Source organism: Callithrix jacchus, chromosome 5 (genome assembly GCF_049354715.1).
Source record: "Callithrix jacchus isolate 240 chromosome 5, calJac240_pri, whole genome shotgun sequence".
NCBI lineage: Eukaryota > Metazoa > Chordata > Mammalia > Primates > Cebidae > Callithrix > Callithrix jacchus.
Genome location: NC_133506.1, coordinates 86,830,296 through 86,852,878, shown reverse-complemented (window position 1 = coordinate 86,852,878; position 22,583 = coordinate 86,830,296). Strand labels below are relative to the sequence as shown.

Below are 22,583 nucleotides of genomic sequence, written 5' to 3'. Positions count from 1 at the left end.
AACATTTGAGAATTAAACAGGATAAGGCATCAGCTAAATCTCTCATTGTTTTTATTTCTTGCAAATTTACTTGTAAACTACATGTGTGCAGACACCATTAAAAATTGTTTTACAGTTAAAACACATGGTAGTTCCCATAAGGAGGCATGGGAACTACTTGAAAACCAGTCATATATATTACATGACTTGGAAATAAGTTGATAATAAGATTTCAACTAGTTGATAATCTTGTTGAAAACCAGTCATATATATGACGTGACTTGGAAATAATAGCACATACAAGTAACAAAAGAGGATCCAACTAATCTTGAACAATACAAAGTAGTGAATTGTGAGGTATTCACAAGGAAAAGCTTTCCTGGAGAGATGGGAGTTTTAGTGTTAGAAGATGCTTCTGAGTATTTTCAGAATATGATATGATATATGCACTGGATATGATAAACAATTACATTTATTGTGCTAGGCAGATCATATAATATGTATATGTTTACCATGTTTGATGAAAAATCTGATGAATGAGTATTGAAAGGAGTTTAAAGTACCTTAAATTATTCTTTAAAGATTGAATGTGTTTTAAAAACATCAGTCTTAATATTAAACATGTAAAACTTTAGCTTGGTACAGAAAACAAAATTATCAAATTACTGATGGTAGTTTATATGTTTTTTATTTTGAGAAGAGTCTGGCTCTTTCACCCAGGCTAGAGTGCCAGTGTGGCGTGATCTTGGTTCACTGTAACTTCTGCCTCCTGGGTTCAAGCAATTCTCCTGCCTCAACCTCCCAAGTAGCTGGGACTACAGGCCCACATCACCATACCTGGCAACATTTTTTGTATTTTTTAATAGAGACGGGGTTTCACTATGTTGGTCAGGCTGGTCTCAAACTCCTGAGCTCAAATGATCTGCCCGCCTCAGCCTCCCAGAGTGCTGAGATTACAGGTGTGAGCAACCACGCTGGCCTAGAAATGTCAATTTATCAAGTTCAAAAGTATGGGCATTGTGGTAAAGATACAGTCAGCAAAATCCACAATGTAGGAAATTCTAGAGGACAGATAGTGCTGTCTCTTCCACAAACTGTGAGGAAGGAAGAGGAAGAGGAGGAGGGGGGAGGGGGGAGGGGGGAGGAGGAGAGGAGGGAGGATGAGGAGGAGGAGAAGAAGAAGAAGAGGAAGAGGAGGAGGAGGAGGAGGAGGAATGTGTTACAGGCTTGAGATGTATTAACCAGATGAACTGTGTGAATCTTATTTGACTGAGTTGGACAAAACAACTGAGACAATCTAGGAAATTTGACCAGTAACTGGATATTTAACATTAAGGCATTACTGTTTTTTAAATTATGAAATATATGTACATATTATGAAAGACCTTAGGTTTTAGAAACACATACTGAAATATTTAGAGGTAATTGGCTTCAAAAATAATTCATAGGGGTGGGAGATAGATGTTACTAGATGAGGTAGGATTGGCCATAAGTTGATAGTTGAAATTAGTTGGTCGTTTTGTGGGAGTTTATTACCTTTTAGCTTGAATTTGAATTTGCATTTAAACAAGGTCTGAGATAAATAAAAGAGCATGACGGGAGGGACAGGAGGATTGCTTATATTGTTTTATAAAGTTAACATGGATTGCCAGGTTCTGTATGACCTGGCCCTAGGTACCTCTCTCCATTGTCAAGTTGAATGTATTATTTTCATTGTGCACTGTCAGAGCTCTAGCCACATAACCATTGTATACATTGTCATTTCTTCTTTGTGACACACCTCAGTTACACTTAGTATCTTCTGCTCCACATCCCCAACCCCTGTCAGTTTGTGCATCCAAGTTCTAATTTATGCTTTGGAGGTCTGTTTGAATGTTTGTATCACAAGGCTTTCTAGATCTCCCAGTCTAAATCTGATACAGTTAGGATCTCTTATCTTACGTTTTATATGATTATTTGATTATTAACATCTATCTTCCCCATTAATTTGTAAACTTGAGCCACAGTTCTTGTTTTTTTATCTCTAACCTAGTGTAATTCTTGGTAACTAATAGTTGCTTAAATACTTGTTAAATGGAAGGAAGGAGCATAGAGTGAGTTCATGGTGGACTAAAGCTTGGCTGAAATAAATCAAAAACACACAATTTCATTTCAATGTTAGAGATAATCTGGTTTAAGCAGTAGGAACAAAAGTGCTGTGTTCAATTCCAAGAGTCTGTCAGATGAATTGGTAGTTTAGATAGAATTTGCTCTGGGGCTCGGCATGGTGGCTCGCACCATAACTACAGCACTTTGGGAGGCCAAGGCGGGCGAATCACTTCAGGTCAGGAGTTCGATACCAGCCTGGCCAATATGGCTAAACCCTATCTCCACTAACAATATAAAAATTAGCCAGGTGTGATGACAGGTGCCTGTAATTACAGCTAATCAGTAGGCTGAGGCAGGGGATTCACTTGAACCTGAGAGGCGGAGGTTGCAGTGAGCTGAGATCATGTCACTGCACTCCAGCCTGGGTGACAAGACGACTCCACCTCAAAAAAAAAAAAAAAAAAAAAGGCTCTGGTACATTTGTTTCACATTATTACAGATCTCTCTAGAAAGCTGACACAACCTAGTTCATGTGACAGATGACAATGGGTTAAGACAAAGTGTGTATCTAAGTTTTTCCTAGGCTTTACTTTACAACTAATATTTTGGATATTTAACTCTGGCCAGTTTGGTTCTCTTCTTTTTTTTCCCCTCTTGTGCTTTATTAACTCCATATTTCTTAAATTTGGGGGTAATGTCACTGATGATGCAATGTCTATTCTAAGAGACTACTTTCATTTTTCTGTTTAGAATGGAACTTTTTAGATGACTAAAGTTCAAAGCTCAGGAAGCTCTCAGAATATGGTTTGTTGCTAACTGAAAACATTGTTTCCTGAATTTGTCTCTGAGAGGTTTTTCTTTAATCTTTTCATTCTACTTTTCTTCCTTTTTGTATCTTTTTGATAGGGAATTTAAATCCAAGGTTAAATAAATTTTTAAAATTTTTATTTTTATCTAATGTACACATTTTAGGTTGCAGTTAGGATTACATCATTTTATGGCTATCACAACTTTGTGAAGCAGAAACTGTTCTTATTTCCAGAGATCAATTTTTATGTTTAGGATTGTATAAAGTAAGTAAACATGAGAACTTGTCTCCTAATCTTTGTTTTACACTGCTTTTGAGCTAGGTAGTGCCTACTTGTGAGTGGTTTTCTTTGTTGTTTTTTTTCCTGTGACTCAGCAATTTCAAGATTTCTCATTCCTATCCCACAGCAACCCTTACTCTTACCCTGGAAACTATTAATCTGGCAGTTGTATGCTCTAGGATGATCTCATTTTTATTTGAATCTTTTGGTTTTTAAAAGTTTTCTAAGTAACCTGGAGATTTCAGGTTAGGTGTCTCAGAATTTCCTGAACACTTGGAAGTAGCACATAATCCTTTGTCCATTTATCTACCAGTTTTGGATTGAATGTAACACTGTGTAGCTTGCTATGAACAGTCATTTTACTTGAGTTGGCTAATAGAACCCTTGTTGTATTAAAAGGAAAAGAATTGAGATAGGACTGAAATCAGAATCAAAGTTGAAATTAACCACCATGCAGGATTTTCTGGCATATTTGTTGTTGCCTTAATGAGATTTTAAAAAAATTTATATTAATGAATCAGGGAAGAGAAGCATAATCCACCAGCCCTGTTCTACTGGATTTACATACAAATTTCCCATCTTGGAATAGAATTAGGTGACTTTATTAGAGGCACTAGGTCTAGTAGTCAACGTATAGTGTTCCATGTGGTTCAAAGTCTAGCTTTTGGTGCTACTATTAGAGTTGATCTATTGGTAAACCCGTTTAAATTTAACATTGACTATTGGCAAGTTGACAGTAAGGGGTATAATATTAAAAAGTCTTATTTTTTTACTTCGTGTTAGCAGAAATTTCATTTTTTAGCATTTTTATTTTAGCAAAGCTTGGCCTCCACATTTAAGAGAAGTTAAATCTCCTTACAAAGTACCTGTGTTGATCTGTTTGTCCTCTTCTAATGAAATGTTTTCACTAATACCATTGTTCAAGATAACTTTAAAGAATTTAAAACAAAACTTAATCTTAAACCAGCATGTAAGCTGAACCCTGAATTTACAGAAAAAAAAAAATGCTTTCACTGTATAGTTTCAGAGTGTTTATAAAGAGCTTTTTTTTGAGATGGAGTCTCACTCTGTTACACAGGCTAGAGGGCAGTGGCATGCCTTCTTGGCCCACTGCAATCTCCGCCTGCTGGATCAAGCAGTTCTCCTGCCTCAGCCTTCCATGTAGCTGGGATTACAGGCGTGCGCCACCACGCCTGGCTAATTTTTGTATTTTTAATAGAGAACAGGGTTTCACCGTGTTGTCCAGGCTGGTCTCGAACTCCTGACCTCAAGTGATCTGCCTGCCTTGGCTTCCCAAAGTGCTGAGGTTATAGGTGTGAGTCACTGTGCCCGGCCTATAAGGAGCTTTTTTGGGGAATTTTTTGTTTGTTTAAGTAAATATAATATTCTATATTCTTAGAGTCAACAGAGCATTCTAAATTCTCTGTGGTAATAGTCTAACTTTGTAAAAAGAACTATTAAAGTTTAAGTTCATAGCTAATGAAATATTTGTATACAACAAATATTTCTTATGTAAACCAATACTAGTACATAGCTGGTTAGCATTAAGATGTACTGTTTATCTGGTATCACAAAAGCAGATATTGATACTGCACTTAGGGAACCAAAAAATAATTCATTGTGTAACATTTTAATGAATTTTTACATAGCACACGCAGACAAAGCCAGTTTTACCAATAAAACGTTTATAAAAACAAGGAGCAAAATATGAGTTGAAAAGAATTCCCACTCAGATAATAACCACAGTACATATAGTGCATGTTTTTATATGGACTGGGATAAAGCATACAGTAAAATCATAAGTTCTGAGGCATTTTAGTGTCCTATGTAGTCAAAACAATTATTTCACTAATAGCACAGATACAAGCAACAGGATAGAGTTGAAAGACTCATCAGTGTTGGAATCCACATGCTTTTCTTCATTATTGATAATGACTATATATATTAGAACTAAGTCCTCATTGTATTTAAAGTATCATTCCACAACCTTAGCCCTGTTTTCTTTTTTGAAGTTTGCATGGTATGTCACTAAACGTGTCCCTAATTTCAATTAGTGTGCCTTGTTTTTGAGCTGTAAATTGTCAGAGTAGTAAATTTACATTTTGAATATTTAAGAGGAAATCTATCTTTACCTCTGATAGCTGAGTTTGTATGGCGTGTTTTTTTGGTTAAGGAACAAAAGACATTAACCTCTTATTGTGATACTGTTTTGTGGTGCTCTGCTCTGCCACTGGAGTATAACATCTTCATAACTTACTCCATACTTGTTAACTATATACCTCTCACTTTTAGTAACAGCTTAACTTTCTGCTCATATTGCTGCTATTTTGAACACAAGATGCTTTTTGGACACTTGAGTTGAAGTTTTCCATTTTTCACTGGATATGATCAGAGTTAGAACAGCATTGTGGAATAACAACATTGTAACAACTTTCTCCTGGAAATCACTTTCAGTTTCAAACCATCGTATAACAGATACACTTGTAAGTTGAAACTTGTTCATAAATTGGGAATTGTTGGTGTTCCTTAGTGCTGCCTTGGCTTTCTTTAATTATAGTGTATTAACCATTCTCCAAAGCATATTATCAGGAGACTCATTTTGTATTGTTACTTAGGTAAAATACCTGTTTAGGGGATGTAAGACTTTCATTAATATCCAAGGGGAAAAATGTATTATCAAAGTTATCGTAAACTAAAATGTTTTAGTAATTTTCTTTTCCTTTGGTATTTTAAAACAGAGGAGCTGCATGGTTCCTTAAACATAAGAATGCCCAGGATGAAAACTGTTTCAGGGGAGTTTATTGAGGAAAAGTAGTATGATTGACTGGTGTTGGGAAGAGCAACTATGGAGGCTGCCGTGGTTGCCCAGTAGTGATAGATGGGGACGTGGTGTGGTGGTAGCTTTAGGAATGAAAGGTATCTATGAAGCCAAAATATTTTGCAGGATAGAATGGTGGCAAGCCTTGAAGAATAAAAAAAGATGGGAATAAAACATGAGGGTTAACTAGTTTTGTCTCTTTGTGGGTAGGGGGCATTTTTCTTGTTCAAGTATGATCCGTAGGTTGTTACTGATCTCTTGAGATCATTTCCCTGATTTGGGGTAGAACTACACCTGCAGCCAAGGTTGAAGCAGATAACTGTACTTTAAAAGTATCTTTATCCTGAAGTGGTTCCATCAAAATTAGGGAACTGTAAAATGTCTTCTTTCTAAAATGAGAAATAATTTATAATATTTTATCACAGTGGTTGACTTGAATGGTTTATGTTTGCTTTATACAAAAGTTAAAATACCATTACTCTCCTTGGTCTTAATTATTATGGTATGATTAAGTATTCATTTTTTACCCTATTGTAGTCAGATTTGTTCTTTTTTATTATTGACATTATGTTGTAGTTTGCTTTTATGGGAGACTGTGTTAAAGTTCACCTATAGTCACTCACAAGTTTTAGTAGTGAGTGTGTGTATCCTGATAGGAAGTGGAACTGAGGGCAGTGTGACTGCTGCAGCTTTCTGGAAAAATAGTTTTGTGGTATATTATGAAGTATTTTGATTATAGAATGTAGTAGACACCATGTCTAATATTTAAAGAATGTTAATGTTGCCACATTTCTCCCTCTTTTTTTTTTCTTTACATGAGAAGTCAAACATTATATTATAGAGCTAAAATCCAACTTCTCCATCTCTTTTCCAGAGGTAATGAGGACCTTGATTGTAAATTTGTTGTATGTCAGTTCTATGCATTTTAAAATACATTCACTTACCTGTTTTGTTAGTAATCCTTTTTAATGTTTGTTTATTCTTTTTGTTTTCATTCAGATTTTGCATTCCATATTGTTGAGATTAGGTCATGTTGATACATACAGTAATTAAATTGCTAGATAGTATTTAATCAAATTCCTTTACCACTTGGGTGTACTTAATCTTGTTTAGTTTTTTTTTTAATAATTTTTTTATTCAACAGCATGTTCTGAGATTTAGTCATGTTGATACATATAGCTGTAGTTAATTTTTATTGCTATAGAAAGCTCTATTAAGTGAATAAATTATAGTTTACCAGTTTCAGCAGAAATAAAAAAAATATATATATATATATATATATATATATATATATATATATATATATATATTTTTTTTTTGAGATGGAGTTTCGCTCTTGTTACCCAGGCTGGAGTGCAATGGTGCGATCTTGGCTCACTGCAACCTCCACCTCCTGGGTTCAGGCAATTCTCCTGCCTCAGCCTCCCCAATAGCTGGGATTACAGGCACGCACCACCATGCCCAGCTAATTTTTTGTATTTTTAGTAGAGACGGGGTTTCACCATGTTGACCAGGATGGTCTCGATCTCTGCACCTTGTGATCCACCCGCCTCGGCCTCCCAGAGTGCTGGAATTACAGAAAATATAATTAATTTTTAGCTATTACAGACTTTACTGCAGTGAACCTGTTTCCTCATGCACAGGAATGTGTAGTTTATGTTCTCAGAAACAATTTTATGTCTGTGTGTAGTGGCTCGTGTCTGTAATCCCAGCAGTTTGGGAGGCCAAAGGTCAGGAGTTTGAGAGCATCCTGGACACTATAACAAGATCCCATCTCTACAAAATTTTTTATTAAAATTTAGCCAGGTATGGTAGTATGCTCCTGATTCCAACTGCTTGGGAGACTGAAGTGGGAGGATAGCTTAAGCATAGGAACTCCAGGTTGCAATGAGCTATGATTGTACCACCATAATCCAGCCTCAGTGATAGAGTGTGAGTCCCTGCCTCTCAAAAGAAAGAAAAATGAAATAGAATATCATAATGGTTGGTTATCCACATTTGACGCCTAGCCAAGTATTTCCAAATTATTTTTCAAAAATGGTGGTGCCAGTTTTAACTGTTACCAGTGATGTATGAATTGCTCTTTGCCGTTTCTTATCAGTTGTTTGCTTTATCGGGCTATGGCATTTTCCAGATGTAGGTTTGAAACAGAATTTTAATGTTTTACCTAATATTTATATTTTAAGCAAATTTTAATGAGATGACACATTTGTGTGTTTATTATTTGCCTTTTATGTGAATTTCCTTAATCTCTCTATTAAGATTGTCTTTTTTCCTTTTAATCTATTTCTTAGAGTTCTGTTAGAATGTTTAATCTTCAGTTATATGTGTTAGATATCTTCCACCAAAATATAATTTGCCTTTTATTAGTTTTTCTATTGTATGTTGAAAAGTAGGTCATGTTTTTGTGCTTTATCTAATAAATACTTCCTGCTCTAAGTTCCAAAGATGTTCTTTTAAGTTTTGGCTGTTCATATTTAGCAATATGAAATGCCAATTTTTAAAAATTATGTCATGAAGAAGGAAACTAATTTTAGTTTTTCCTTCTAAAGAACTGGTCATTTTAGTACTATTTATTGAATAGTTTAATCTTTTCTGCACTGATTCGATTTTTAAAAAATTTCCCTGTATCCTTTATATATCTAGTTCTAAGTTTTGAGGCTCTATATAGTTTTGCAGCAAATTTGGATATCTGATAATGTGAATTTGCATCATGCTTTCTTCTTTCAAATTTCTTGCTGTTGGTCCTTTATTCCATGTGAACTTTTGGATCTGTTTTTCAGCTTTCATTAAAAATACCGTAGGCAATTTGATTGGATTTTTTTTTTAAATTTATAGATGTTCATTAGAATTGCCATCCTAAAAAAGTGTATCCTGCTATTTGTATAAATCTTTATGCTTTCAGGCATTATTATTTTCTCTATAAAGATTTTTAATGTATCATTTTTGTTGGTGTTATGAATGATACTTTAAAAATGAATGTTTTTTATTTTTTTCTTAGTTTCTAATATTCTTTACTGAACACTTTTGCTGAATATTAGTTTTTTTCTTTATTTTTGAATTCTTAGTTTTAATAATGGTTAGTGCCAATTGGATTTTCTGTATAGATTATTCTTAATATATGTTTTATTTTACCATGAACAATACTTTTAATCTCCAGAGAAATTAATGCTATGTCGAGAGAAACTGTGTGCCGGATCAGGATGCTAGAAGGCAGTTCCACTTAGTTAATTTGGTAAATATCTATATGAAAGTTTATAGTGCATCCTGGGGAGTAGGGAGTGTCTGTCTCTGTCTGTCTGGGGTTTTTCTTGACACTAGAGTTAGTCTCTGCAAGGGCCTTTACAAGTTTTATTCCACCTCCGCCCCCACCCCCATCCTATCTGGTATACATATTACTGCTAGTCTTGCATTTCACTCAATTTATTTCCTTTTAGGAGACGCAGGTCAGAATGGAGATGGGCTGCAGACCGGGCAGCTATTGTCAGCCGCTGGAACTGGCTTCAGGCTCATGTTTCTGACTTGGAATATCGAATTCGTCAGCAAACAGACATTTACAAACAGATACGTGCTAATAAGGTAAGGGATAAGTGTCTGGTGTTTCTTCAGTACAGCTGAAAACTATCATTATCGCTTTTCTCCCATCCCCTCCCACCCCTTTAATAATCCCCTACCCATAATCCTGTTCTTAAAGTTCAAGGTAAATGGTTTAATGACCTGATATAGTGGTTTAATTTGTTTAAAAACCTGATGTGGCCATGTGTGGTGGCTCCCTTTTGCAATCTCAGTACTTAGGGAGGCCAAGGTAGGAGGATCACTTGAGCTCAGGAGTTCAAGACCAGCCTGGGCAACATAGTGAGACCTTGTCTTTACAAAAAATACAAAAATTAGCCAAGGGTGATGGCATGTGCATGTAGTCCCAGCTACTTAGGGGGTTGAAGTGGGAGGATCGCTTGAGTCCATGAAGTGGAGGTTGCAGTGAGCTAAGATTGTCGTGGCACAACTAAGACCCTGTCTCATAAAAAGGAAAACATTATTAGAATATAATAGTGTTTAGTGTTAATTGAACATGCATTTAGAACAACATAGCGTGGGTATCTGAGCTAACAGGAAACAAGAAAAACAAACATAATGCAAGCAAGCTGTTGATGTAACTGTCATATTTGTTAGATTTGTGGAAAAGTACCTACTACTTATCAGCAGTGTTCTCCATAGTAGGGTCAAAATAGTGAACAAAAATCCTACCTCATGAAGCCTACATTCTTGCAAAGTATGTTTTATATGAGCTTAGTGTGGCTGAGCTCTATCTTTATCTAGATCCATGTCTAGAAAAAGTCTATTGCTACTAAATAATAAAGGTCAGAATGCCTTTTTGACCTTAGTACTAGTCAAAGCCTTAAGAAAATTGCTTTACTGTGAACGACAGGCATTATATTACTTAGTAGGCCAAAAGTTAAAGATTGATCAACTGGTAAAATGAGCAGAAATTATCAGGGTTTGACGTGAAAGTTCTGTGGGCTATCTAATCATTTAAACTTTTGTTCCAAAAATTTCACTGGAGACTTCCAGCTTCTTTCCAAATTGGGGGGGGAGATCTGTATATCTCCAAAAGTTCAGTAGAGCATACTTTGAGGACACAGTCCAGAGGACTAACTTTATTAATAATTTGTTCCCTTAGGGTAGTGTACAAATTAAATTCTGATTAACTTATTTAAAAATTAGCTAGAACAAAACTAATAAACATTCTAGAGTTGGTGAATATTTTGCTTTCCCACCTCTTCACAAAGAAAATTTTAAAGTGAGATTTGTAGAACATGAACTGGAATGGTGACTAAGAATAACTAAGAGGTGACTGGATATGCCTATACTGAGGAGAAAAACACAGTCTTTATCAGAGACACCTCTTCAGTGTCTGTTTCTAGGTTTTTATAGCTAGTAGTTAAGTGGGAATTTCTATATTTGAGAACTAGAGTCTCTTAGTAACAACTGAGATTAGTACAATAGTAGTCATAAGTGTTGCTTCATCTTTTTATATACATTCATAAATACATATATATGTGGGTTTATATATACGTGTGTATGTTAGGTTATTTTAGTTCCCTGTTACAAAAGTGCCACATTTCATAGAACTTAAGATGCTATTGATTTTAAGATTTATCATTATTTTAAGTACAATAGAGATAAGATTTCAAACTAGGGCATAACAGCAATTGTAAGAGGCATCTTGATTTAAAAGTTGTTGACGTGTGGGGAAAGTACCTCTTAGAATTGATGGAATACTGTGTATCACTTCTCAGGAAACTTTGGAATTACACAGAAGTATAAAAGACGTTCCCTCCCCCTCCCCCCAAAAAACCCAACAGCTCAAAATTATCTCATCACCAACATTATGGTACATTTTCCTAGCACAGAAATAATTTGTTTAAACACAGTCATGTTATATATGTGCCCTGAATATTTCCCAGTTGGTTTTTGGGAAACATTTTTATTGGCTACATGCTATTGCCTTTCCTTGTTGACGATTTCAGTTTTATGCTTACTATTAAAATTATTGTATAAAGCATACCATGATAAACATCTTTATCTTAGAGGAATTAATGCTCTATTATGTTTTTAATGAATACTTTAGAGAAGTATTCTGGCAGTGTGTGTCAGTTTGTAATTGTAGTCTTACTAGCTGTGTATGAGAAGATACTCTCACCTCATTTAGTTTCCAGCTCATCACTCAGAAGTAATGATGGAGCAGTTTTTAGAAACTTTGAAAATATCTGAAAAATAATCTGGAGTTTTGTGTATCTAGTTGTATGTTGCTTAACAAAAGGGAAGCTGAGGAATGTTTTGTTAGGTAATTTCATTGGTGTGTGAACATCATAGAGTGTACTTAAATACAAGCTGAGTACTGAGCATGGTGGCTCACGCCTATAATCCTAGCACTTTGGGAGGCCGAGGCGGGTGGATTACCTGAGGTCAGGAATTCGAGACTAGCCTGGCCAACATGGTGAAACCCGGTCTAGACTAAAAATACAAAAAAGTTAGCTGGTTGTCATGGTGGGCTACTGTAATCCCAGCTATTCATGAGGCTAAGACAGGAGAATTACTTGAACCCGGGAGGTGGAGGCTGCGGCAAGCCAAGATTGCGTCACCGCACTCCATCCTGAACAAGACAGAGCGAGACTCCAGTTCAAATAAATAAATAAAAGCTGAGGTAGTTTGGCCTACCATACACTTAGACAATATGGTATAATCTATTGCTCTTAGGCTGTAAACCGGTACAGCATGCTGCTATACTGAATACTTTAGTAGACAGTTAGTGGTAAAGGTTTATATATTTGAACGTATCTAAACATAGAAACTAAGTACAGTAAAATATATAGTATAAAAGATAAAAATGGTACCCCTTTATAGGGCACTTACCATTAATGGAGCTTGCGGGACTGGAAATTGCTCTGGGTGAGTCTGTAGCTGAAGGGTGACTGAATAGTAAAGGCATGGGACATTACATTGCTATAAACTTTATAAATGGTGGCTACACTAAATTTATTTTAAAGATTTTTTTCTTCAATAATAAATTATTCTTAGCTTTCTGTAACTTTTTGCTTTATGAATTTTAAATTTTTAAAACTTTTAAAATCTTTTGTAATAACAGCCTAAAACACAAACACTTGTAATGGTACAAAAGCATTTTCTTCATACCTTATTCAACAAGCTTTTTTCTGTCTTTAAAATTTCTCATTTTAAAATGAAAAGTTTTATTTTTTGTATTGTTTTGCTAAAAACTAAGACAAGCACACACATTAATGTAGGCCCACACAGGGTCAGATTTATCAATACTGCTGTCTCCCATCTTCACAGCCTGTCCCGCTGTAAGGTCTTCAGGGGCATCAACACATACAGAGCTTTCATCGCCTGTAACAGTGCCAACTGAAGGGCCTGCCTGAGGCTATTTGACACTTAACTGGTTTTTAGTGAGAAGTACACTCTAACGAAAGTATAGTATAGTAAATGCACAACACTTTATTATAAAAACAAGTTTTTTTTGACAGTAACCGTTTTTTATAATCAACTATTATATTCTTACTGTACATAATTGTATGTGCTATACTTCTACGGGAATAGCAGCACTGTAGGTTTATTTACACCAGTATCACCACAAACAACGTGAGTAGTGCTTTGAGCCAAGACAGGAATCTTTAGCTGTATTAAAATCTTACAAGACCATCATTGTATATGTGATCTGTCATTGACCATAATGTTATTTGGCACATGAATGTATGTTGATTATCCAAGAGTTTCATCATTCAAAGTATATTGTATTAAGCACCATACTTGGACTTGGTTAATTTTTGCTTCTAGTCCTGACTTTGCTATCAGATGCTTACATGAACTTTGAGAAGAAAAGTTACTTAACATTTCTGAACTTTAGTTTCTTAGTCTGTAAAATACAACATCATAGACAATCTTTTACAGTACGTTTTCTTTGTTTGCAGTCTGAGTATACAGTGTCTGTTACAGAGTTCTGATAGGAAGAATAAAACAAGGCTGATAGTTCCAATAGGTAATGCATCAGGAAAACTCACAGCTTTACCTGTTGTGTTTATACACTTCTTTTTCAACAATTGTGTTAGTTTCCTAGACTGCCATAACAAAATTATCACAAATAGGGAGGGTGGCTTAAAAAAATCAGAAATATGTTCTCCCACTGTTTTGGAGGCCAGAGGGTCAGCAGGGCCATGCTGTCTCTGGAGGTTCTAGAGAAGAATCCTTCCTTGTCTTTTTCTAGCGTCTGGTCTTGTGCTAGTCCCTGGTGTTCCTTGGCCTATAGTTGCACCACTGCAATTGCTGTCTCCGTCTTCACATTGACCATCTTTCTATTTGTATCTGTGTCCAGATTTCCATATTAGAAGGAAATGCATTTAGTCCTTATGTAACACTATGATAGAAGTTTTTGAGCACTTGTGATATGCCAGGCACTGTGCTAAGCATTTTACTCTCATCCACAGTTTTTGAGATAAACAATGGAAGGTCAGTGCAGTGAAGTAGTATGTTCATGGTTATTACACATCCAAGTGAGTGCAGAGCTGAGATTTGAGTAGCAGGTTGCCGAGCTGTTGCTCAAGTTAGTAATCTCTTTAAGTGCCTTTTTTTTTTAAGTTATTGAAATGGAAGAAATTTTTTTCTGTGTTTTGGTTAAGTGGGTTGGTGTTCACGTTTTCAGTGCTGCACCAAGATTTGCCAGAGTTTGCCTGGGTTGTACAGGCCTTTTTTGGAGATGAATCTAGACGAGAGGCTGAATCTTGGTGATACGCTGTTGAGTTATAATTTGTCTTTGGGTGGGAGACTGGAGGGATGGTGGGTCTTTTCTCCCTCCCTCCCTCCCTCCCTCCCTCTTTTTTTTTGATTTTTAATTTTTTCGAGACAGAGTCTCTCTCTTTCCCCAGGCACCAGGCTGAAGTGAGTGGAACGATCTGTGCTCACTGCAACCTCTGCCTCCTGGCTTCAAGCAATTCTGCCTCAGCCTCAAAAGTAACTGGGACTACAGGCATGTGCCACCATGCCCAGCTAATTTTTGTATTTTAGTAGAGATGGGATTTCACTGTGTTGGCCAGGATGGTCTAGATCTCGTGATCTACCTGCATCAGCCTCCCAAAGTGTTGGGATTATAGGCATGAGCCACTGTGCCCGGCCTTTTTTTTGGACACGGAGTTTCACTCTTATTGCCCAGGCTGGAGTGCAGTGGTGCAATCACCGCTCACTGCAAGCTCTGCCTCCCAGGTTCAAGTGATTCTCCTGCCTCAGCCTCCCGAGTAGCCAGGATCACAGGCACCTACCACCACACCTGGCTAATTTTTTGTATTTTTAGTAGAGACAGGGTTTTCTCCTGTTGGCCAGTCTGGTCTTGAACTCCTGACCTCAGGTTATCTGCCCGCCTTGACCTCCCAAGTGCTGGGATTATAGGTGTGCCAGCCTTTGCTTTTTCTTTTTTTAAGGATTTACATTGTTGCATGTTAACATCAGTTTTCTTTAAGTGATATATTGCCCCTCCCCCTGCAAAAACATAAAGGTATTTGAAACTTCTGCTACTGATTCTAGGATCCAGACACCAATTTCTGTTTTGTCAGAAGGTAGATATTATCTTCAAAGCTATGAAGTGAGTAGAGTCCCTTTTGGGAATAATGATTCTTGTTGCTCTCTGGAGAAAAAAAAATAATAATTTCTGGGAACTTCTCTGTACTACTTCTGCCTACTGTTGTGTTCTCTGAATTTTCATATTTTGTTAGCTTGTTTTTTAAAGAGGCTCTTCCATGCCTTAGAAGGAGAAAAGAAAACAATGTATGTACCTTGAGTATATGCTAATTAAAGGTTTACTCATGTATGTGTTTAATGTTCAATCTTCAGAGGCTTGTAAAAGTCAGAGCTAAATTTAAACTCAGCACTCTTTATTTAAAGCATTTTTTCCCTAACATAACTCTGCTGTTGCATCCTTCTCATCATTTCAGTGGAAGATATTTATTGAAATTTCATACCTGTTAAATAAGGGAAAGCATAGGGACTAAACAGGTTTTAAGAGACAGAGTCTTGCCCTTTTGCCCAGGCAGGGGTGCAGTGGCCAGATCATAGTTCACTGTAACCTGAAACTCCTGGGCTCAAGCTTTCCTCCTACCTTACCCCTGCAAGTATGAGTTGCTGGGACCATAGGCAAGGGCCATCATGCCTAGCTGATTTTTTTTTTTTTTTTTAATTAAGTTTTTTTTTTGTAAAGATGATGTCTCACTATGTTGCCCAGGCTGGTCTCAAAACTCTTGGCCTCAAGTGATTCTCCTTGCCTTGGCCTCCCAAAAGCACTGGCTTAACCCTTAGTTGTTTTTAAAAATCTCTTCTTCTAACTATTCTTTGAGATTACACAACTATAGCTGAGGATGAAAATGTTACTGAGGATGGTGGGTGGAAGAGCATTGAAACTTTTGAATAGACAAAGAGCTGAATGGGAACCGCAGAAGCTTAGAACACCTTTCTCCAAAGTTTTTGTAAAGCTGTCGAGGTTTTCATCTTAATAGGGATTTAAAAACATTGTAGACAGCCGTCTTGTCCAGGTAGCCCAGAATAATTCTTGTGGAACTGATTTGCAGTGGGGTCACTGGTTTATCTTGAGATGCATAGGGAAGGTTCACCTGATAGAGTGATATAAGGAAGTGAGTATGTGAAATTGCTTCTTAGCTGTATTGCAAATACAGTTAAGAGAGGGTGTATCCACAGAGGAATCATTTAGGAGGTATTAAGGCTGCATATAACTGTGACCCATTTCAATTTCTTTGGTCCTTGTGTAAAGCAGAAGCTTGCTTCACCCTTTTCAAGGCCTGTGCAGCCTAAGCATGATCCTGGTTCTGACTTGGGACAGGATGAAGGAAAAGGAGACTCTTGACCTTTTTCTTCGGTGTCTACTGGTTGCTGTTTCATAGTACAGCAGCCCTATGTTTATTGCCCCAAGGCTAATGTGACAGCTATTCAACCTTGACCCAGTTTAAACCTGGAATGTTAGGGAAGCCCACGCTGGGGTAGCCATGACAGATGTGGAGTAGAACCTTATGAAGTTTTCTTAGCTAATGCTAACTTTTCTTTTCATGGCTATTAAACACGAGTAAATTTTATCCCAAATAAATGTTATTGTGGTATATAAAATCTTGTATACAGAAAAGGGCAAAATCATTAAGTGTATAATTAATGAATAATTATAGCTCAAAATGTAATAAATATATTTGGGAGATACCAGTGTCTTCAGGTAGGCTCTTTTCTGCTCTGACATCACCTCTCAACTTCTGTTACAGTACTGTCATAATACTTTGCTTGTCCAAGCTAGATGAACATAAGCTCCTTATGGTAGAATCTGTCCTCTTTATTTTATTACTGTGTTTTCACATTATCCTGCACATGGTAGCCACTCAATAGATGCTACCTGCATGAATGACTCTTACCTACTTGGATACTTTTTATTTGTTTAGCCTCTTTTTAGCTGTTTTCATCCTTTTTGGTATGAGGTACAATATTAAATTAGAGGATCCAGTGTTTAGTTTTGAATGCTGTAGTGAACTTACATATCTTGGGAGCAATGGACAGTGTATGGATGACTGTCGGTTGCATCAGTGTAACACTTGAGCACATATTTTCAAAAATAGGTTTAATTAAAATTGATGTATATTCACGTGCCCTCTGAACAAATTAAGAGTTCCATTCTTCTGGTTGTGGAAGCTAGAAACCTTGGCAGTGTCTCTGTCTCTTTTCCCTCCTATCCTATAAGCACATTTACATAGCTCGTTAATTCTGTCTTCAGATAGACATCCAGAGAGGGCACAGTGGCTCATGCCTGCATCCCAGCACTTTAGGAGACCAGGGCGGGTAGATCGCTTGACCCCAAGAGTTTGCAACCATCCTGGGCAACGTGGTAAAACATGTTCTCTACTAAAAATACAAAAAAATAGCCAGGCATGGTGGTATGTGCTTGTAATTCCCCTCCCACTTGTATCTCTTTCTCCTGGACTTAAGTGATCCTCCTTATACCTGGCTTATTATTATTATTTTGTGGAGATAGGGTTTTGCCATGTTTCCCAGGCTGGTCCTGAATTGGCCTCAAGTGATCCTCCTGTATTAGCCTCCCAAAGTGCTGGAATTACAGGCATGAGCCGTCACGACCAGCCCACCATTTCCACTTCTTAATCCCCTCACTATCCCATATTTTATTCTCTTTAGCATTTAATACCTTCTAATGTAGTACATAACATTTACCTATTTATATTGTATTTCTTTGCCCCCAGTATTAGAATGCAATAAGCACTCTGAAGGATGGGTTGGGGGAGAGGGATAGGTCTCCCATTCTTTCTTGTATCCTTAGCACCTAACAAATGTTGATGAGTGGATAAATGATTGTTTTAAATGAACAAAAGAAAAATGACATAGTAGTTAAACACAGCCTTTTGCCTCAGTTCTGCCATGTATTGGCCTGTAGAGACATTAGCTTTGACCTACATCCTCTTTGGGTCTATCAAATGATGGTGATGAATAGAATGGTCTTTACCAAGTTTCGTTATGCTCTCTTAGGAGAAGGTGTCTTTGTAGTCTCTCTGAGGGTTGCATTTAGAAATTATTCTGTCGTTTAAGAAAAAATTCTTCCCTTTGGAAAATATTAGCTGTGTCCTGAATTTCATATAACTGAAAAAGAAAAATTGAAGGAGTAATTTTATATCTAATTGTTGGATTTATTTATCTTCTAGCTATAATTATTATAAACAATATTTTCTGGTTAGGAAAAAATTTATACAACTCAACAAATAATTTGCTAATGCATTTATTTTCTTGGTGCATGACTCTGCTAGGGGACATGGGGAATTTAAATATATTTGTATTTTGTCCACATCTTCAAGAAGCTAACATTAGTTAACAATTAAAGGCTGGGCATGGTGGCTCACACATGTAATCCCAGCACTTTGAGAGGCCAAGGCAGGCTGATTGCTTGAGTCCAGGAGTTTGAGACAATCCTGGACAACTTGGTGAAATTCCATCTCTACCAAAAATTAGAAAAAGTTGAGTGTGGTGGCTTGAACCTGTAATCCCAGCACTTTGGGAGGTTGAGGCAAGTGGATTATATGAGTCCAAGAGTTTGAGACCAGCCTGAGCAACTTGGTGAAACCCCATCTCTACCCCACCTCCCAAAAAAAACCCCAAAATTAACTATGTTAATTTTGTGTGTGTGGTGGCATGCACTTGTTATCCCAGCTATTTATGGGGTTGAGTTGGGAGGATCACTTGAGCCCTGGAGGGGGAGGTTGCAGTGATTCATGACCAGGCCATTGCCTTCCAGCCTGGGTGACAGAGCTTGACCCTATCTCAACAAACAATAAACTGAGGCAATAATAAGTAAAATAAATAATGTGGCATAAGAGTCTGCTCTGGAAATGAAATTTAAATACACAGAATGTAAGATAAAATCATCATGCTTTAGGAAGTCTGCCAGTGTGGATAAAGCCAGTAGAAACTCATTAACCAGGGACATTTTTTTGGAAGGAGATGGAACTTGTCAAAAATCTCTTTGGGGTCGGGTGCAGTGGCTAATGCCTGTAATCCCAGCCCTTTGGGAGGGCCAGGCAGGCAGGAGTTCAAGGCCAGCCTGACCAACATGGTGAAACCCTGTCTCTATTATTTAAAAAAAAAAAAAAAATCTCTCTGGAAGTATAAATGCAATTTGGACTGATGAAATATAAAAATCAGTATGAATAAAGACAATCAGCATGTGTTTTAACCTTCTACTATTAACCCCTACCTCCAGCAGCAGCAACAACTTCACATACATTGAAACTTTTGTCTAGGAGATGATGAGATTGGTGTAACACTAACAAATATCTGGGGAGGCCAGGCATGGTGGCTCACGCCTGTAATCCTAGCACTTTGGGAGGCTGAGGCAGGCAGATCATGAGGTCAGGAGTTCATGACCAGCCTAGCCAATATTGGGAGAAACTCCATCTCTACTAAAAATACAAAAATTAGCCAGTTGTGGTGGCAGGCGCCTGTAGTCCCAGGTACTCGGGAGGCTGAGGCTGGAGAATCAGTTGAACCCGGGAGGCAGAGGTTGCAGTGAGCCAAGATTGTGCCACTGTACTCTAGCTTGCATGATAGAGTGAGATTCCATCTCAAAAACAAAAGTATTTGGGGAAAGTAGTTGGAAATTAGTTTTTAAAAAAGTTAGGAATAGATTATGAGAAAATTTGAATACCAAGATGAGTTTTGGCTTGCTTTATTTAGGAACCAGAAAGGCAGTTTGGGCTCTTAAGCAAGAATAGCTATTGAATACAACGTATTGAGAAGGCAATAGTGTACAAGATAGCTGTCTTTTGCAAATAGTTTTTACTTCGATGTGCTAAAGTTCATAAGGTATATTTTATGCTTTTAATTTAGGGAAGAAAATATTTTGAAGCACAAGTTCTTATAACCAGAGCAAATGTTTCTTGCTTACTGGTTAAGGGCCTTTCTCTCTTTTCTGAGGAGATTACAATTCATTTTTTAAAAAAAATTTTTAGATCAAGTTTTGCTCTTGTTGCCCAGGCTAGAGTGCAGTGGTGCAGTTTTGGCTCACTACATCCTCTGCCTCCTGAGTTCAAGTGATTCTCCTGCGTCAGGCTCCTGAGTAACTGAGACTATAGGCATGTGCAATGATGCTGGCTAATTTTTGTGTTTTTGGTAGATACAGGGTTTTACCATGTTGGCCAGGCTGGTCTTGAACTCCTGACCTCAGGTGATCCACCCACCTCAGCCTCCCATAGTGCTGAGGTTTCAGGTGTGAGCCACCACACCTGCCCTCTAAAGTTCATTTTTGATATAGGCTAAGTGTAGTCTTATTCCAGAATAGGTAGGCAGTGCTGCTTTTGCTTTCAGGAGAAAAACAGGTACATATTTCTTTTTGAAAACAAATAAAATATCATTTTTTCTTTCTTAATGTTTTCCCCTTTTTTCTGCATCCCATATTTCATGTATGTTTTTTAGTTAGAAGGACCACAGGGATGGATCATCTGGTTTAATGGCTCATAAGAGTCTGTTGTATGGCCTAGAAAGCTCAGACTAATACAGTCACAATCTCTAGGCCCCAAAAATCTATCCTTAGGATGTTCTTTGAAGGATGGTGATGGAGAATCCAAACTAATCAAGTCTAGTATTTTTCAACTTAAGAGTTTAGGGCCTACTAGGGGAGCTTTTAAAGAATAGAATATTTAGCTCTGGGCATGGTGGTAGGCACCTGTCATCCCAGCTACTCCAGAGGCTGTGGGAGGATTGATCGAGCCCACTACTTTGATATCAGCCTGGGTAACAGCTGGGGAGAGAAAAAGAGAGAGAGAGAGACCCACCTCCATGTACCCACCACACCCTGTGCCCACCCCACTCTCTTCCGCCGTAAAAAGGTAGACTGCCTGGCCCAATCCCCAGAGGTACTGAGTAGATGTTGGACCTAAGCCATTATAGTTTGATAAGGTCCACCAGGTGATTCTGATATAACACTTCCATTAAGAGCTTCTTAATCTAGTTAGATATCTATTTTCTAGACCAGAGAAAGAGACTGAGAAACCTGATCACTTGCATCCTAGTCTTTCAGTTATGTAGTGTCATAGCCTTATTTTCGTCACCTCTTCTTATATATATGGTGTGTGTAGTATTTTGTGGTTTTCATAAAATAACTTCTGCCTTTATCAGGCCTGACTCATTATGCCTACTAAGGGGAGGACTTGTGGGTTCATTTTTTATTTCTTTTTATGTTTTTAATTGTTTTCTGGAATGAATTTCCAAAGGTCTGAATTTAAAATTGTCAAGCAGGAACTTAATCTGAAGTAATATTTATGCTTATGAAAAATAGGTGCCTTTGGACCAGTTTTTAAGAAGCTCTTGGTTTCTGATAAATTGTAGGGGACTATTCCACCTTTGTTTCACTCAGTTTTGTTCAGGTATTGTTAGTGGAGCACATGATTAAGAATAGTAGCATTTTCAGCTTAGTAATTCGTAAACCACATTTGTTGACTTAGAAAAACTGCATCGCTGCTGTTAATCTCATCGAGTGTAGTAATATGGTATAAAATGCCATAATCTGGTAATGATTTCAGATCTGACAGATGTGAATAAGGATGCTAAATGGCCAAGAGCCATGTGGTCAGAGCAGTCAGGTGGAAGAGAGGGGAACTTGGGTCTGTCTCTTGTTGAAATTACTCTTTGGGAAAACAAAGCTGCTGCTGGTATAGTTTGTTCCCGAACCATAGGGTAAGGAAGAGGGGACCTCTAGTACACCCCAGCAGTCCTTTTGAGACGAATTCCTAAATTAAATTTGAAATTAGTACTGCTCATTTATGCTGTTTTTCTCCTCTCTATCCTGCAGGGGTTGATAGTTCTTGGAGAGGCACCTCCCCCAGAGCATACACCAGACTTATTTCTTCCACTTAGTTCTGAGGTGAAGACAGATCATGGGACTGATAAATTGGTAAGTATAAATGATAGAAAGGGTGAAATGGATGGGAATTCAGCATGTTGCCTTAGTACACCGTTTATTCTCTGTAACTAGGATCCTTGCATTGGCAGAAGGAGGGGGACCATATCTACTTTTATTACTTTTGGCATTTTAAGATACGAATTCCTGAATAGGCAACCTAGGGCCCCTTCTGTAGCTGTGTAGCTGACCATAGGATTAAAAGTAGCTCCAACTCTCGAGACACTACAGCCAGAGCAAGTAAGGCATTATGGAGTATCATTGGGAATCAGGAGACCTGGGTGTGGCTCTGACACCTTTGAGACTTAAGGTAACCTTTCTGGGCCACTCTTACATACAGAACCTTTTCATTAAAAGGTTAGACCACAGGTTAAACTCATAAGAACACTGGAAATGATCCCTATGGGTGACTGACTCTCCTTCTGTAATGAGTATTAAACTGTCATTTTCTCTTTCCTTCTGTATCTTAGCTCTACTGTGATTCCTTCTCTTTCCTGGTTTCTCTCAATATTGTAGTTAATTTTAGAGCGCTTGTTTATTTCTTTAACTTTTTTACTTTGCCTAAAAGATTACTGGGTTTTATGAATATTCATATTTCCTA

The 22,583-nt window shown here is 37.4% G+C and overlaps 1 protein-coding gene across 11 annotated transcripts in view; it reads left to right on the top strand.

The window, feature by feature from the left end:
* KANSL1 (KAT8 regulatory NSL complex subunit 1) overlaps positions 1–22,583 on the top strand; it is a 207,458-nt gene that overhangs the window by 124,599 nt on the left and 60,276 nt on the right. For all 11 annotated transcript variants that reach the window (XM_054255966.2, XM_035300252.3, XM_002748107.7 and 8 more), the window contains 2 exons: positions 9,411–9,552; positions 21,875–21,976. In XM_054255966.2, the coding sequence (XP_054111941.1) occupies positions 9,411–9,552; positions 21,875–21,976 (244 nt within the window). The remainder of the gene's footprint in view (positions 1–9,410; positions 9,553–21,874; positions 21,977–22,583) is intronic.